Genomic DNA, 17,376 nt, shown 5'->3' with positions numbered 1-17,376 from the left:
TAACACATGTCAAGTTGGAAAATTGTGCTTAGGTGTTAAGATTTGTTTTACCCTTAGGCGTGAAGGGGTTAATATTCATCCTACCATCTGCAAAGCTCCACACCTAATATTCAGAAACTTCCAAAGTGATCTGCCAATTGCTGCATACAGCTGGCCACAGATTATTATTACTCATTATTACTGGGAGGAAGTTTATGAGAAATATGGGATTTGACACTCCTGCCCTTTTTCCAAATATGTTAACTGCCTATCGGTATCTTTTTTTAAAATTATATTTACTTTACTAACTCAAAACAAGCATGTGGAGCAGCCATTCTCAATCAGGGTTCCTCCAGAGATTACTAGATGTTCCTTAACCTCCCTAGCGGTCTGATTATGTCAGTATTTCTGTGCTCAAAGAAGTACATTTTTTTGCATGGAAATATGTTGTTTTTTTATTGTAGGCCTGTAATTCTTAGGAATAACTCACTGAAATCTGTCCGAACAAGAGTCTAGTAAACATCCCGGGTATGGTAAAATTTGAAACACAAAATCATAAATTATAATATAATAAATAATCATAAAAAATAATAATATAATAAAAATAAATTTAATTCAATAATGTAATCAAACCAAAAACACTGAAATTTGAAATAGAGCGCCAAATTTGCACATCACTGAGCTCAGTCGCAAAATAGTTTTCAGTGTCTGATGACGAATTTCCCCACGAATCATTATCACTCAATTCTGAAAGTGGTTCTGATTTACTATCGGTGTTCTCTAGCTGGTCTAAAACCACTTTTGACCTAAAGGGACTTTATGGACACCATGGACATTTCTCAGTTTCCAGGCAGAAAGAACGGTAAAAATGCAGGCAGGGCACAGGACAAAGCACTAGGAACAAAATGTAAGTGAAATGGTTTGATACAGTAATGTTATACTGTGTGATTTTAGTGTATTGAGTGAATGTCACATTTTTAAATGTTTTAATTTCCCGCCGGTTCCGGTCCCCTGTACATCCCGACGCTCGCAGGGAACGGAACCTGGAAGACGGATGCCGGCATCGGCCGGAGGAGATGGCCGGGGATGCTGCAGGGGGGACATTGTGGGAGTGAAGGACAATGTAAGTGCAAGAGGGAATCCCTGAGCAACGCTACAGGGTAATCCCGAGTGTAGCTCGGGGTTACCGCTTCTGGTACTGAAAGTTAACCCCGAGCTACACTCGAGAATACTGCCAGGGGGGTTAAGATGTGGCTGATTGACCGCTCCATTTGATGGTACCTACATAGTTCTCTGGCCCAAACCACTGACCCACAAAGAATTGGTTTTTGCAGGGGTTCCCCAAGATCTTAAAGTTATTTCAAGGGTTCCTCAGAGGTAAACGTTTTAGAGATTAAAGTGGTTGTAAAGGCTCATTCTATGCATGAAGGTAAAAAACCTTCCCTGTGCAGTTCTCCCCAATACTTATCTGAGCCCCATCACGATACATTGATGTGCACAAGACCACCGGCTCTCCCGGAACTTTCCCTCCTCATTGGCTGAGACAGCATTGAGAGCCATTGGCTCCTGCTACTGTCAATCACAGCCAGTGAGCCAATGAAGAGAAAGTTTGGGGCAAAGCTGAGCCATACTCTGTGTGTAAATGGACACGCAGAGCAGTGGTTTGGGAAATAGCCTACTTGGGTGCCTCCATAGCAAGCTGCTTGCTATGAGGGCACTCAACAGGAGGGAGGGGCCAGGAGTGCCAGCGGGGGACCTGAGAAAAGGAGTATTTGGGGCTGCTCTGTGCAAAACCATTGCACAGATCAGGTATGACATGGTTATTATTTTTTAAAAATTGCCTTTAATATCCCAAACATTCTTATGTTAGCCATTGCATTTATCAGTAATAAATAGCAAATGCTTTTTGAACTGGCTGAATTTGGCCCAGTAATCTTCCAGTATGCTGTAAAATGTCTGAGTCTTTTGAAACTGTTCAAGTAAAGGCCAGTTAGACATTTACTGAAATGATCTCTGCTTTCCAAAGTGAACACAAATAGAAAAAAAACAAATATATAAAAAGCTTTTTGTAGATGCATATAAATGGAAGCCCAAAGCATCAATTTGTGTAAATGCAAGTCTTTCTTTAAAAAAAAAAAAAAGAAGAAGTGGAATGTGCATATAAATACTTAAAGTGTTACTTAACCCAGAACCCTGCATTCACTATATCTGGTCTCCCACAGTACATACAGCATGGAAATGCAATTATTTTAGTAAATATAAACTGCTAAATACCTTTTCTCATCAGCAGTTAGAGCAGTCTTGTGACTTCTATCAGTGTCCAGCAGAGCACTGGTTAAATCTTTAAGGAGGAGTTTTCATTCTCCCCAATGGGGCTGCAGGACCCATGATTTGGCCCTGAGCTAATCACATGCACTCTCCCAAGAAAAAAAAACTCTCTAGTAATACATACCAAACTGAGCATGTGCAACTTGTTTCCATGCCTCTGTTATATCAGGAGTTATATTGGGGACAGTAGAAGACAGGGAGGATCAGAGAAGGCAGGATTAAACATCCTTTTTACACAATGCAGAGGATTTACCCCTTAGATTCCACAGTGAGTATAACAAGCATGCTTTACTGCATATACAGACTGATTTCACTATTGTAGGATAAGTAACACTTTAAAATCAGTGTAACATCTGTCATCCTGATATGAATATTTGTTATATATGGTTTATTAACTAACAAAAAGTATTAGGGCTGTTTGATCTACATGACAACCAGGCAATTAGCATTGTTGAAAAAAAAAAAGCAGCCCATGTTTCTGCATCAGTTACTTTGGTCTCTTATTTCAGGTCAGTGACTTTTAAGACACCATTTTCAGGGGATGCGCAGTGGCTGACCATGTATTTATAGTGCATACAGGCAGAAAGAGTTGTATTAAACACTTTCACCACCTGATGGCAGCAGAAAATTTGAAACATACAGTACAAGCCACAGCCATTCCTTGGTAGCCTTAGCCCACTCATATCCAACATGGAAAACTAACGCATCATATAAAGGCTTCATGCATGCAGGGTGTCTGCTTAGCTCCTTTGAATGCTAGAACAGGAGAAAAGCTGCTTAAAAAATGCACCTAAATCTGTGTATTGCACACGCATTTAGGCACATCAAGCGTTTGAGTATTAATACATTTTATTGGCCAAAATATTAATTTACTCTAACCATTAGAATACATTAATGCTGAAATGCACCTATACGTGTCCTGCATATAGGTGCGTTTAGGCACTTTCACAGTTTTTTTGCTCTTCAGCTCCTTTCCTGAATGTACCTTTGGTGGGGTTTTTTTCAGCCTATAAATGTCTACATATGCATGGACACATGAGCTAACATGGCAAACGCCATAAGAAAAAATGGCTGTAAAGGTGGCGTTTTTTAAGCTCAGTGTGCATAAGGGCCATAAAGCACATCTAACTGCAAAAAAAATCTATCTTTGATCAGAAATATATAGAACATTTGCAAGCCAGCATAACATTTTCTGCATAAAAAAGGTGCCCTGTACTTTTTATTGTTGTACAGTGTATTAACCAGGGGCAGACTGACCATTTGGAAGCTCGGGCACTGCCCGAGGGCTCGGGGTCAGTGGGGGGCCCCATGAGATGCCCCTGGTACCTTTTTCATAGGCTTTTTTGAGTTTGGGCAAGGACACAGGGGCCCCATGATCCCCTATTGCCCGGGGGCCCCATGAGTTGTCAGTCTGCCCCTGGTATTAACCAGTCCCTATTGTGCAGTATAAGAACAGTCCTTGGGGTCTATTATTGAAATTAGGGATGCACCCATACTGGTATCGCCATCAGCGCCGATACCGAGTATTTTCATTAGTTCTCGCACTCGTGAAAATACTACCAATATCTTAACCAATACGTTGAGGTGCCATTTGTGATAATGGATGCAAATTGAACCGCAAAGATTAGAATGCGATTTGAACAGGAATGTGATTCCTGTCCAAATTTCATGCGGATACCTCTCTGCTCCTGTATGAACACACAGTGGTGAGTGGTGTGGAAAACCTCCCTGCAGGAATCCCATGCTGAGTGTGCAGCAATGACAGTTCGAGCTAGATGGCATCTGATTGGTCAGCAGCTGTCTAGCCCGAACTGTCATCGCTGCAAGTAGAGAAAATAAAGCGGTGGGGATTTCAAATCTCTGCCGCTTTCTCTCCTCTCCTACCATTGACACTCAGCTTGGGATGTCTGCAGGGAGGTCAAAAGTATCGGTACTCGTACTCACCAATCAAAAAACCGGTATTGATACATCCCTAACAGAAATGCCTAACTCAAAAAACTAGAACATTTCCTGGTTGGTATTGCATGTTTCCCAAATTTCTGAGATGGGAAAGATGGATAGTTCAAAATGTATAGGCAAAGAACACACCCCTGCCACTTCCTCGGTTAATGCAAACCATTAGGAATAATTACATTTTAAAAAATGGTTAAACCCACAAATGCTTTTTGCCACTACAAATTTTCCTTTATACTGGTTTTTCAACATAAACAATGTAATAATATAGAGGTTGGATAAGCGCTTTAATGTAGCAAAATACATTTGGTAGGGATGACTTGGGGGGGAAAAGAGGAACAGAGGGATTTGGCTTCAGTCCATCCAAATGATAAAAAGTTGGGAGCTCTAACATTTGTATATGGTATTGTATAGAGCCTGTTTATTGGTGTCACATACCATTTTATGGTGCCCATTTCCTAATGACTAGAAATATTTAGGGCCAATTCCTTGACTGCTAATGGCATACAGTTCTCAGTGGTGTATATATATATATTTTACAATATGCCCTCTGATATATTGAAACACTATTAATGAATACATTCAGTGATGGTACTAGTTCCTTGTAGAGCCCACTTCACGATGCCTTGCACTATGTAGATTAACCATTCTCAACCAGGGTACCATAGAACTCTAGGGCTCCTCAAGATTTTGCTAGGGGTTTCCTTGAGCTGTGGCTAATTACCTCCCATTTGATGGTGCCTGCATAGTTCTGGGCCAGTGCCACTTGGAGTAGCCAGTGGCATGACACCAATGTTCTTTTTTAGCTGTCTGTAAGGGGGTCATTCTTACCACCAATGTAAGAGATATTGTAACTACTGACCCCCAATAAATGGTTTTATCAGGGGTGCCCTGAGACCTGCAAATTATTTAAAGGGTTCCTCTGGGATAAAAAGGCTGATAACAGCTGGTATAGATAATGTTCAAGGCTATAACCTCTGATATATACTGTATAGTTCCACTTGATTTTGAATCCTCTAAATTTGTTGATGTCCCCAGAATTCTTCCCTCTGTGTGACGGGACAAAGGCTTAAAGTAGAACTTCCCCTTTTGGGTGGAGTTCTGCTTTAACACAGGATCAAGAGTGGAAGAGAGAGTAATTGCCATGGGTTACCAAGGACTGGTGTAAAGTGTTTCAGCAGCCTGTAATGAAGTGTGGTACCTGGATAAAGTGAGGTGTCCTCCGGTAGTGAGGGGGTCGGTGATCAGACTCCCTCCCCAGTGGTTGATTCCCCACAGCCTAGCCGCGCAGTACGGGAGAGAACAAAGGATACTAAGTCAGGGCACACATGAGGTCCACACAGGGGCGGACTGACAACTCATGGGGCCCCCGGGCAATAGGGGAGCATGGGGCCCCTGTATCCTTGCCCAAACTCAAGAAAGCCTATGAAAAAGGTACCCCGGACCCTCGGGCAGTGCCCGAGTTTCCAAATGGTCAGTCTGCCCCTGAGTCCACACTAGGTGCTCTGCAGGTCCCAATTCTGGAGTGGGGTGGCAGAGGTATATTGGACAGAAGGAGAGGGCACAGGCTTAGTGGTGTCCCTCCTAAATGCAATAGGTACAGCGAGGTCTGTAGTGACATGGGACACAGTGCTTCACAGATTTCACCTGAACACGGCCTCTGCCCAGTCCCAGGCATTGGTGAGTGTATGCACATACAAAAAGGTACCCCATGTACAGGGCGAGTTACCCCACCTACTGCCTGGTGTAGCCCACAAACCAATGGGTTTACAGCTAATGAAATCAGAACCAGCCCACAGCCATGTGCCACTAGACTGCAGTCTATCTTTGACTACAAAATATTTCAGCATTGTGTAATCTTGATACAACCGGCCTAGCGAGTTACAATCACTACTGCTTGTTTCAAAGCGTAAAGTAAGTTGTGGTTTTGTAGTGGCAGTTCTCAATCTCACAACAGCTTGATGGAGATCTTTCTCATGCATTAAAGCAATTACTGAGCCTTCACTACATTGAACGACATGTGACCAGAGCACGTCGGAAGGAGGGGACCTCATGGTAAATAGAGAAGACGGTAAACCGCAGTAGAAGTTTGTTTTACATGACATGTCACTGACATCCACTGCTCAATTGGAAATACTCACAACATAACCCAGTTAAATAACCACTTTTACTCATTTATATTACAGATCAGACAGAGCAAATCATGTGTTCTATTTACCTGTTTCCTATTTCATTATCGCCATCATTATTGCGGCTAACATTTACCAAACAAAGAAGATTAAAGCACTAATAAACCCAAAAGCAAACATTTATTATATTGTAGCTTACCAATTCTTAGTTGTGGTGATTGCATTAGTTTTCTTTTTTAGGCTTTCTTTTTTTCTTTCAGCCAGTAAGTCTGCTGTTTTTCACACAAACTTTCTTCCAGATGTTTCAATTTACAGGGGTAAGACAAACCATTTAATGCTGGCAGGGGTGTGTACAATGATCAGCTTTTATTTATTCATGTAAAACCTTTATCCCAAAAGGATAACAAAACTATTTTCTGTAATTGATTATAAAGTGTGAGCGGGAGTTTAGCTTCAATTTGTTAGTGTATTTAAATCTGCTAGTATCTAACACTCCCCTCCCCCCAGACTGACACTGTTGCTGTCTGCTGTGCCCCATGTGCTCATATATCCAAAGTGGGGGCACTCTAATACAGGAGGTGTGTTACTGGCCAGATCATTAGGTAAAAACAAAGGGAAACAGCCTTTAAAACTTATTGGGCAGTCACTGATGATATAACTACCACACATGCGTGCTGGAGTTACATTATCTCAACATCCAGCTTTATTTCTGGCATCTTGCAAATACCGGTGTAACAAAGGTAAACTCACACTGCCTTGACACCAATATGGACAAACCACAATAACAGATCCCAAACCACAATAACAGATCCCAGTCACTGCTACAATAGTGCTTACAGTGGTGTCACTAACCTGCCCCTGTCACCAATGTATTATGATGGTGCTCTCAACCTCACTATGCAAAAAGATTTTCCAGCCTGCGGGATGACCTTCTAAGTGCTGGCTCTTAGATAGTCATCCTGCAAGCTAGACTGAGCTTCCTTGACATTGGGGCTGGGGTAATTCTGCAGTTAACAGCTTAACCACTTCAAGTCCGGACACTTTTACCCCCTCCCTGTCCAGGCCAATTTTCAGCTTTCAGTGCTATCACACTTTGAATGACAATTGCGACACTGCAACACTGTACCCATATGAATTTTTTTAGCATTTTTTTGAGACAGATAAAACTTTATTTTGGTGGTATTTATTCACCACTGGGATTTTTATATTTTATGTTATATAAATGAAAAAGTCCAAAAATTTTGAAAAAAAAGTGTTTTTCTTATATAATTTTGCTAAAAAATAATCTTTCTTCATAAATCTTGGCCACAATTTATTCAGTTATCTTGTTAGCAAAAAAAAAAAAATAACCCAAATTAGTTTATAACCAAAAATTATAATTTTTCAAAATTTTTAAAATGTTTAATTTTTTTTTGTATTATTATTTATGTTTTTTTTTTAACATAGTCACCCTAGCAGTGACACTGTACTACTTGAGAGGGGTGAGGAAGTTTTTTTTTTTTTTTTTTTTACACGGATTACTTTTACACCCATAAAGGCTGTAAAAGCAATCATTTCTCCTTCTATCGGACTGCATTGTTGCAGCCATTGAGAAATACTGCATGAGCTGTGATTGGTCACAGCTTGTCACATGGTACAAGGCTGATGTGAATAGCATTGTACCATGTGACCTCTATGATCATTCACATATTTCACAATTGGTAAGCAATGATGTCAGGAAGTGACATCTTGCTTACTACTATTCATGTGATCACACAGAGGTCCCATACAGCGATCGGTGTTCCGAGGACATAGCGGGCAGAGATTGTGGTGCCACGTGCTCCCAGGGAGCGCACAGGCTGTGAATGCGGGCACCATTTATAAACGTCAACCGCACCTGCACTGCTCCCATCTGGCCATTTATGTACATGGGCCAGATGGGAAGTGGTTAAATGCAAATCACTGCCACTATGTGTTTAGCAGAAACACAAACAATTCAGAACAATCATTGTAGCCTGCCTGACCATTAATCAATGTCACAGATACTGTCACAGAGACAGTAATTCTTCAGAGATTTAAACTATAGTAGTGCTCTTTAAAGAGACAGGAAATCTTTATTTTCTGGTTTAGTGCATTTGAGAGAAGCTTAATGATTTAAAAAAAAAAAATCGAAAACTGCAGAAAAAAAATAAAAACAATATATTACAACAGAAAAGAGACAATAGTATAACAAAAGATTATTATTATTCCAGTAGAGTTCTGTCTGCAGAGCATAAAATTAATTCAATATTTTAGAGTCATTGGTCCTAAAGAAAAACTGCTCCCCTGCAGATGTATATTGTTTGGATGGTAAAAGAAAACTGAAGTTGCAACAGCTTTTGGGGAACTTTTTAGCATGCAAAGATGACCCCCCCAACCCAATTAGAAGATTTAAGGAATGGGAAGAAAGTGCTGAAGTATTTTATAAAACATGCCAGTTTTCTACATGTGATCATCTTTCAACCTGGTGACTTAGATTTGATCAAGTCACATGCTCTCATGAGTTGAATAAAAGCAAACTTGGTATTTATTCTTATGTGTATTGATCTTAAGAAATGTAATGGGTCTAACTAGCTATTTGTATTGTACAGCCTGCTTATGTTTAATATTGAATTGTTTAGGATTTCCTTCTATGCAGTTTTATCAGAGCAGGATTTCTGAAGTATGTGCAAATTTTGTTCTGCAATATCCAGACAGGAATGTAGATTTCCTTCATTGCCTGCTAAGTTACTTACAGTACAACTGACACAAGCCAGCTCTGCTAATGGAAGTTCGACATGACATGGTAACTTAACCACATGTTATTAGAGATCTCTGAGGTTTTACAGACTCTGGCCAAAGGTGTTCATTTCACTGGAGCTGCTAAGAAACACCTCTCTTAGGCCTCATGCATATAGGGCAATTTTACAGCCACTTTAAGGCTCTGTTCACACCAGGGGTGGACTGACAACTCATGGGGCCCCCTGGCAATAAGGAATCATGGGGCCCCTGTGTCCTTGCCCAAACTCAAAAAAGCCTATGAAAAAGGTACCAGGGGCATCTCATGGGGCCCCCTACTGATCCCAGGCCCTCGGGCAGTGCCCGAGTTTCCAAATGGTCAGTTTGCCCCTGGTTCACACTAACGTTGAAAGCAGGTGTTTGAGGGGCGTTTTTAATGCTCCTCAATTGCCTATGAAAATGATACTATGGGTAGCACACAGTGCTGTTCACACTGAAGCATTAGCATCAAGTCGTGTCAAAATTGATACCTCATGTCCAGTCAGGAGGGGTTGAAGACTTTCAGTGCCTCCCATTCAAGTCTAAGGTGATGCTCCTCAAATGCCTGGCAGGCGTTTGGGGGGAGATAATACCATTAAGTTCACTATAGGCGTTTGTGGTGCGGATTTAACATTTGTAAAACGATTATAAAACACCTCAAAACCAGGCATAGGGCATTTGGGGAACGTTTTTAATGCTTGTAACACCTGTCTAATGCCTGTCAAACGTTATAGGGGCATTTGGGAAGAAGTCAAGTGTGAACAAGCCCTTAGGGACATCAAACGTTTTTTTTTAATGCCCCTATACGGCCCTCTGTGTTATCCTATGTGTCCATGCACACAGACTTTTAGAAGCTTTTAGTAGCAGTAGAGTTTACCAGCAGGAAAAAAAACCCAGGGCCAGTGCATCCAGGAGTAGTAGCGTTTTGGCAGAAAAAACACTTGACACAGCTAAACGCTAGTCACATTTAGCGCTTGAGTGTGAATTCATTTCAATGGCTAGAATAAATGATCATTCTGGCAAATGTAATGAATTAACAACCAAACACTTGATGCTTGTAGATGTACCTAAATGCTTGTAAAAGCGTTAGATACTTTTACAAATTTGAGGCGTATATCTGCAAAAACGCTGCTGCCAGAGAACAACTTCTAGGGGAGTTTTTTTTAACATCCTGGTGCATGAGGCCCAAATAATTTTTTTAATCTAGGCCCATATAAATATGCTGCCATGAGATGTATGATAGACTTCATTTTCATATCTCCGGTCATCAGTGGTCTGCTAAATAATGCTACGGCAGAATTGCTAATGGTAATTCTGAGGCTTACTAAGTTATTTTAAGTTTCCAGACCACCTGAGAAATGTTTACTCAATTTAAATGGCTTTTCTGTTGCAATGGAATGCAAGAAACCTGCTGGGTTGAATGAGTTCTTACACTCAAGATGATGATTTAAATTGGATAGAATGTTGCAGAATTGTGAATTCTCAGGCAGACGCCCCATTCGTTTTTACTGGCACTTTGGCAATAATCAAGCATTTATTCTTTGCAATGGGGTACATCAAGTACAAGTATTGTAGAAAATTCAGCTCATGATTGTTGTACACAAGGGCCGGATTTGTTCACGTGTAAAGTAAAATAAAAAGGCAATGAATCTACGTAAAATGAACCTGGGCCTGAATTGCAAAACTGTAAAGTGAGGTGAACCTGTGTGCACTTCAAAATTTCAATCATGTCTAGAAGGATGCAAAAGGTAAAGCTTCTTCATTTGACTGGATGTCACCACGGTTTACACATTAGTGAATCTGATCACCTTACCTCCACCTCATTTTTGATTCCTCAGTGTATGTTTTGGTCAGCGATACTCTTTAGTAAGCCCACCACCCACCCTTACAATGTCATAATTGTCAGAAAGGAGCAATTATTAACTTCGGCTTTGGAGGTCACTCATAATAGAACATACTGCTTATTTACATCAGGATTAACCTGGTCATAAACAGCTTGATAAAAGCCAGTAATACTCCCCAATGTGAAAATCACTTGCAAATATTGAGACATTTCTCATCTGCTAAAGGGTGAAAACAAGCTCTGTTTTCAGTTGGAAGCATCATGAATTGATATGGCGATTTCCCAACTTGTTTTTGCCTGGACGAGTATAGAAATTGATTGGTCAGATATATCTCTGCCCTTTATTCCTGGAAAGATATCTGCAACTATGGCCAACCATATTCAATAAAGAGAAAAGAGCAGCTTGTAGTAACCGAAATCTCCTGGCCAGATCTTTCACCTAAATGCTATGAACCTTAACCTCATTGGCTGCTATGGGTTACTGCACTTTGCAAGTCATCATTGGTCTTTGTACTGACTCTTTTATGAACTCTGTTTCTGCATCTTGTGAGTAAGATTCAACTGTATATGCCAACTTTTTTCCTTTTCCTTTATTTTTAATAACAGAATGTACTTTGATACATAGGAGATGCAGTATGTGCAATATTCCTTTATTATGAATTACAGCAGACAGTGACAATAAATAATCTAGACTAATGTTTAAGTTAAATAGTTCTATTTCATTACTCATAAATTACTATTTACACTGCAGGTATCAGTAAATGCACACATCCACTCCAATGCTCGTCAAACAGTACATTGTTTTGACAATTCTAATCAATTTCGTCCAGTATATAACCACTCAAACAACTAAACAGATCAATGCAACCTACTACTTACCATCCCTGTCATAAAAATATAAATAAACTGTTGGTGGTAGGTTGAGTTAATCTGTAGGATAGTCTTTTTGTATCGATAGCTGGGTGACAGTGGCTGAAATTGACAGAAAAGTGCAGTATTTGTGGCCATTGAGGAAGCAGCTTGTCCACATAATAACAGTCATCCCAGCCCACCTGACATCCATTTAAGGAGCTGTAGACTAATTCAGAATGTTTAAATACTTCAGCTACAGGCATATTTAGACACAAGTTTCACATGTTACATGGCATCCATTTATCTGGTAAGCCCTCTTTTACCTAACATGGATCATAACATAATATTAAGCTGCACATAGCTTTATTAATAATATAGACAGTACATCTTGTCAATTGTATTATTGTTTGTATACTCATAGGCATTTTAACAAACAGGTGTAGCATAAATATATATTATAGGTGTATATGTGACAAAAAAAAAGGCATTTGTCTCTCAAAATATTTTAAATACATTTTTCTCAAGATTTATTTTTCAACATGAACATGTCCTAATATTAAAAACTGTTCTGATGTATCCAGCATGTGAAACTATAAAAGCTATAACTTGCCTTAGGTCTGTATAATAGATGTGTTTCTACCTGTTAAGCATTGCTTGTATGCTTGTCATACTCTCTCCACCCATATGTGGCTTTCATAATGAATTTAGAAACGTTATGTGACCTACATGTGGAATGCTTAGCTCCCAGTACAAATGACCCAGACACACTATGAATCTTATGCAGTCTATTTACTAAGCAGCATATTTGACACTATTTGGTAAACCGACATCCAATGCCTTTGAGGAGTCATATGCGGTCTTTTGGTTCTTTGGTCCAGAAGCTTCACCCAAAGCTATGGGGGTTGCTTAGCTGAATTGGAGACTCCTCTTTTCCCATTTGTCCCATCAGTTGCCAAAAGCGATGATTCAGGTTCTGCACTTGGCAAGTTCCGAGAGAGCAGCCAACACGCATTAACTTAGGATGATGTGGGCGGCGAGCACGTCTCCGTTTCCTCCGCAGGGATTGAAGGTGTATCTTCAAGTCAGCAACTGCTGGAAAGAATAGCGGTTGAGTTGTAGCAGGTACTTCAGCCAGGTGCTTTTCCCTCTCGTGAGGCTCTCTGGGAAGGACAAAAGGTAGTAAGTAAACATAAAACATCACCATAAATTAAATAGTTTTTCATTATACTAATGCTAAGTATTCCAATGAGTACAACTCCAAAGCTTTGTTTGAAAGTGGCCTGCTCGCTTTATCAATTATTTATAGGCCATCACAGTCAGAGCTTCTCAACCTGAGAGTACTTCACATTGTCATTATGGCTTTTAAAGTCAATTTAGAGCAATAGTTTAACATGTAAGCAGATGAAAATCATATAAAACAATTTAGGAAGTAAGGTTTGAAAATGAAGGTACTGGTAAGCTGCAACAACAATTATAGGGTTCTTGCAATACACTGACAAACAGGGGTTTATTTACTAAAACTGGAGAGTCCAAAATCAGACTCCCTTCTGCATAGAAACCAATCAGCTTCTAACCTCAGCTTGTTCAATGAAGCTTTGGCAACGAAACCTGGAAGCTGATTGGTTTTTGTGCAGAAGTGAGTCTGATTTTGCACTCTCCAGCTTTAGTAAATAAACCCCACAGTGTCTACTAAAACAGAAATTGTCATTTAACTGTCAGCAATTTATATCTCTGTAATTTACTTAAATAAGAGGCTATTTCATTAGACAATAAAACGGGGATAAGAGATAAATATGCAGGCCATTTAATGTAGTTTTTTCCTTCTTTGTCCTGTGTTTTCATCATCTTTTAAACTGATAGTTTCTTTTAGTCTTGTTTTGTTTTCACCAGTTACTGGGGTTGATTTACAAGAAAAGAGGATGTTCACTTAGCTTGAATGATGTGAAAAGACAGCGTTCACTTTAATGATCTAGTCATGTGCAAGAAAAAGTCCTGTTTTTTTTAATTTTCCTTGCACATAAGCCAAGTCAGTTTGTTTTACAAAGTAAACATGCTCTATTGCTTTAGTAAATCAACCCCAATGATTTAAGCAAAATATTGACTGAATGTAACTGTGTTTTTTTTTTTAAAAAAAGAGCAGCCTCTACTCCTTTAAGAAATCAACCCAATGTCAGTTTAAACTGGTGAAAAACACAAAGAAAATAATACACATACTGTATCATCTCTATGTATTCATGCATAATGTTGATGCTTTAAAATAGGTCAATAAATAAAACCTCATTGTGCAGCAGTTTCCATATTGTTTAAAAATACATAAATAAAGACTAAAAACAAAAATGGTCCTTGTCAAGTGATAGGGACTTTTTGAAAGTACATTTGGATCTTAGCGCTGTCCAACCAGATATAAAGTAATATACCAGGTGCTCCGAAGCCTTGAAATCTAAGGTCCAAAGTGTTGCAACCATTTCCGGCTAGTCTTTGAGGTATCATGTATCATCAAGTAGTCATTTTAATTGGACTCATTGAACAATCAATTCAGACATCTTTTTGCAGCCTTGTGTGAGTCTCAGATCTGAGTCTATTGATTCTCCCTGTCAGTATATCTGTTTGCCTGTATGGTCAAACAGATATACTAATAGGTCTGCAGGAGTCCTGCATGGCACCAGAGATTTGCTGATCGCTGGTAGAATGGTTTACAGGCTGCTGTAATAAATACATGCACATTTTTTACCTGCAAAAAAATGTGTATGTATTATTTTTTAGCAAAAGGTGAACTTATCTTTTAAAGAAACCCATGTACACAAAGGGAGAAAACAACCTCCTTGCAGATAGCACTCCTGGCAGGTAACTGAATAATGTCAAAGCAAAAGCATTAACCAATTAGTCATTGTGTTGCCCATGCATGCCTTTCCCTTTATTCATTGTAGTAATATTAATATATACACTGGTTTTATGACAGCAACATTTGACGGTTTTCTTGTTCAAATAAACTTTCCCTAAGTTTTTGTAAACTGTCTTGTGAAAAGAAGAATTGTTATCTAGCCACCATCAATCTGCAGATCCCTAGTGATAGTGATCCAGTATATCTGTAATAGTAACAGCAAACTATTACATGGCCATTTCCTTCCTTTTTTTTTTTGGAAAATCATTAATCTTTTATCTAGTACAGAGACTATTAAGTCAGCAAAACAAGCCCATTATAAACATGTTTTTCCTGTGCATGTCATTTTTGCACTGTGATGAAATAATTAGTGATAGTGACACTGTTGCCCCACAAATGAATGGTATAGTACACTCTGTTCATATTGTTCAGATGACTCTGTAGTGCTCTCATTTTGTTTTCAACCCATTAAGTTAGCGTTGGCTAAACTGACAGGCCTCTTGCTACTGATTATTGACGACATCCATGTGCTTTTATTCATCCAGTAGGTTATGTGCTTTTTTGGCAGTATTTCCCTACCACACAGCTGCAATGTATGAAGCTGTTCTCTGATATGTTCCATGTATTGAATGACAATGTAAATCATTTGCTACAGCGCTGTTTGAATTATTATACAGGAATTGAGGTTGATTTAATAAAGCAGTGGAAAATGCTCACTTAACAATGGGATTGTTCACTTCGCTACCTGAATAAATGGACATCAGTCATCCAATCAAGTAAAAGGCAAAATCATGTTTTAAATTCTCCTGCCCAACATTGGGTATTCAAAGTGAATATAGCTCATCACATTCAATAACCATAGTACAGTACCATCTACTTTTTTTAGTAAATCAACCTCATGGACTTAGATCCACAGTTTAAAACTTTATAGAAATGTATTAGTAATCCCTCAGTCAGCATAAATTGATTACTTTACAGTAAGCAAGTGCAAAATTAGACTAGGTTCACACCTTCGCATTTCCTCTTTCATGCATTTTTTAATGTGTTTTCCAATGCGCGGTGATAGAGCTTTGGCACATGCATTGTTGAGCATTTTTATGTGTATTTATGCATCATTATGTTTATTGTTGGCTACTAAAAAAAAATTTAGACTTGTTTTAGTTTTGCCACTGATGCATGATCACTGCCAAGGCATGTGTACAGCTGTGAGTGGCTTTATGATGTGTTCAGGTTGGTGATGGTGGGCAATAAAACCATGGCTTAACTGCTTTGTTTTACTGGCCCCTGGCTGCATGAGCCCTTAGAAGAATTGGTATTGGAGCCTTCTTGTTTATCATACCCCTAATTAGTTAGCTGTAAGTATTGTTAGAGGAAATTACAAAGCTGAAACCTTCTGCTGAATCCAGGAATACAGTAGTGACCCTCACTTCAGCTGTCAGACATTTTTAGATGGATGAGCTATGGGCTCGCTGATGATTTTGGAAGCATCAGTGTGGTAAAATGTGAATATAATGCCAGAACCGTGGTCTTCAAATAAATGTATGTGAATAACATATAGGAGTATGATTTGCAGGCAAACAGTAAACTTTTACTTTTTTTTTTAATCAAATGAAAAGTGAAACCCGAATGGTTGCTATAAGCAACAACTCTGTTTGTCTTTATTTTCTATTCTCCAGTTTTGACCAGCCCCAGGAATCTTAATGAACTGTCACACCCTACTGCCGTGGCCTTTCTTGCAGGGGAATAAGACTGTCACCTGGCGGCAACCGTGCTCCCAATGACCTCATCTGTGACAAAACGCGTAGGGCGGAGTTTACGCTCACTACGTCATCACGCAGAGGACTACAAATATACAGCTCCAGCTGATTCCTGGGATTGGTATTGCATATGCGTTTATTATTTACTATATTGTGAGTAAATATATTCGCTTTAATAAATATTGCACTTTGGTTTTACACTATGTGAGCTCCTGTGCTTTCGTTTTATGTTGGTTGTGAACACTTTTACATATTGGATGTGATTTAATATAAGGAAAGGCGATGGGAGAACATGTCATCCAACCCTGATAGTTTTATGAGCGGGTGTAGACAAGTTAAAGAGAATTAACCATACACTTCTTTTACACTTTTTTATCTAAAGAGTCCACATGCTTTATTGTCTAAGGTGGCGGTGCACTTTGGTGTCGGCAACGTTTGGACACACTAGAAGTTTTTGTTATCACGTGGCGAAACACTGGAACTTTTATAGTGATTTCTTACACAAACTATTATATTTATGTTGGACTTTCACTTTTATTCATTTGGTTTATATTTGTATAACATTGTGTCATATACTTAGCATGGCAGTTTTTTTATATACTTTTGTTATACACAATTTATCCAGTTTATTGCCAGCTGCATTTTTTCTTTTGTTTTTGGTTGGGATTCACCAACGCTATTTATCCACTTCCAATAATTTAGCGGATCATGTATAAAGGTTGCCTTAACTGTGGCCTCAGCTTCCTTTATGATAGCTCTAGCAGGTGGCAGCCTCATTATGTATAGTTACATTTTTTGTTGATATGTGTCTTTTATCTCCAACATGGGGAGACAGATACCAACCTAGTTAGGGACATTTATATATAGAAGTCAGGGGTT

At 39.2% G+C, this 17,376-nt stretch overlaps 1 protein-coding gene and 1 long non-coding RNA gene across 5 annotated transcripts in view; one reads left to right on the top strand and one right to left on the bottom strand.

Moving 5' to 3' along the window:
- The first annotated feature begins 2,487 nt into the window (after window positions 1-2,487).
- LOC149462459 (uncharacterized) lies at window positions 2,488-16,700 on the top strand. The gene is made up of 2 exons (XR_016312662.1): window positions 2,488-2,575; window positions 16,417-16,700. It is a non-coding gene; the product is annotated as an uncharacterized LOC149462459 (long non-coding RNA).
- ADM2 (adrenomedullin 2) overlaps window positions 11,637-17,376 on the bottom strand; it is a 42,302-nt gene continuing 36,562 nt past the window's right edge. For all 4 annotated transcript variants that reach the window (XM_089676995.1, XM_089676991.1, XM_089676994.1 and 1 more), the window contains exon 3: window positions 11,637-13,019. In XM_089676995.1, the coding sequence (XP_089533121.1) occupies window positions 12,743-13,019 (277 nt within the window). In that variant the 3' untranslated portion in view covers window positions 11,637-12,742. The remainder of the gene's footprint in view (window positions 13,020-17,376) is intronic.

The sequence above is a fragment of the Staurois parvus genome, unplaced genomic scaffold, assembly GCF_062004578.1.
Source record: "Staurois parvus isolate SC_StPar_1 unplaced genomic scaffold, SC_StPar_1.0 ptg000175l, whole genome shotgun sequence".
Taxonomy (NCBI): Eukaryota; Metazoa; Chordata; class Amphibia; order Anura; family Ranidae; genus Staurois; species Staurois parvus.
This window is presented reverse-complemented; position numbering and strand designations above follow the sequence as displayed.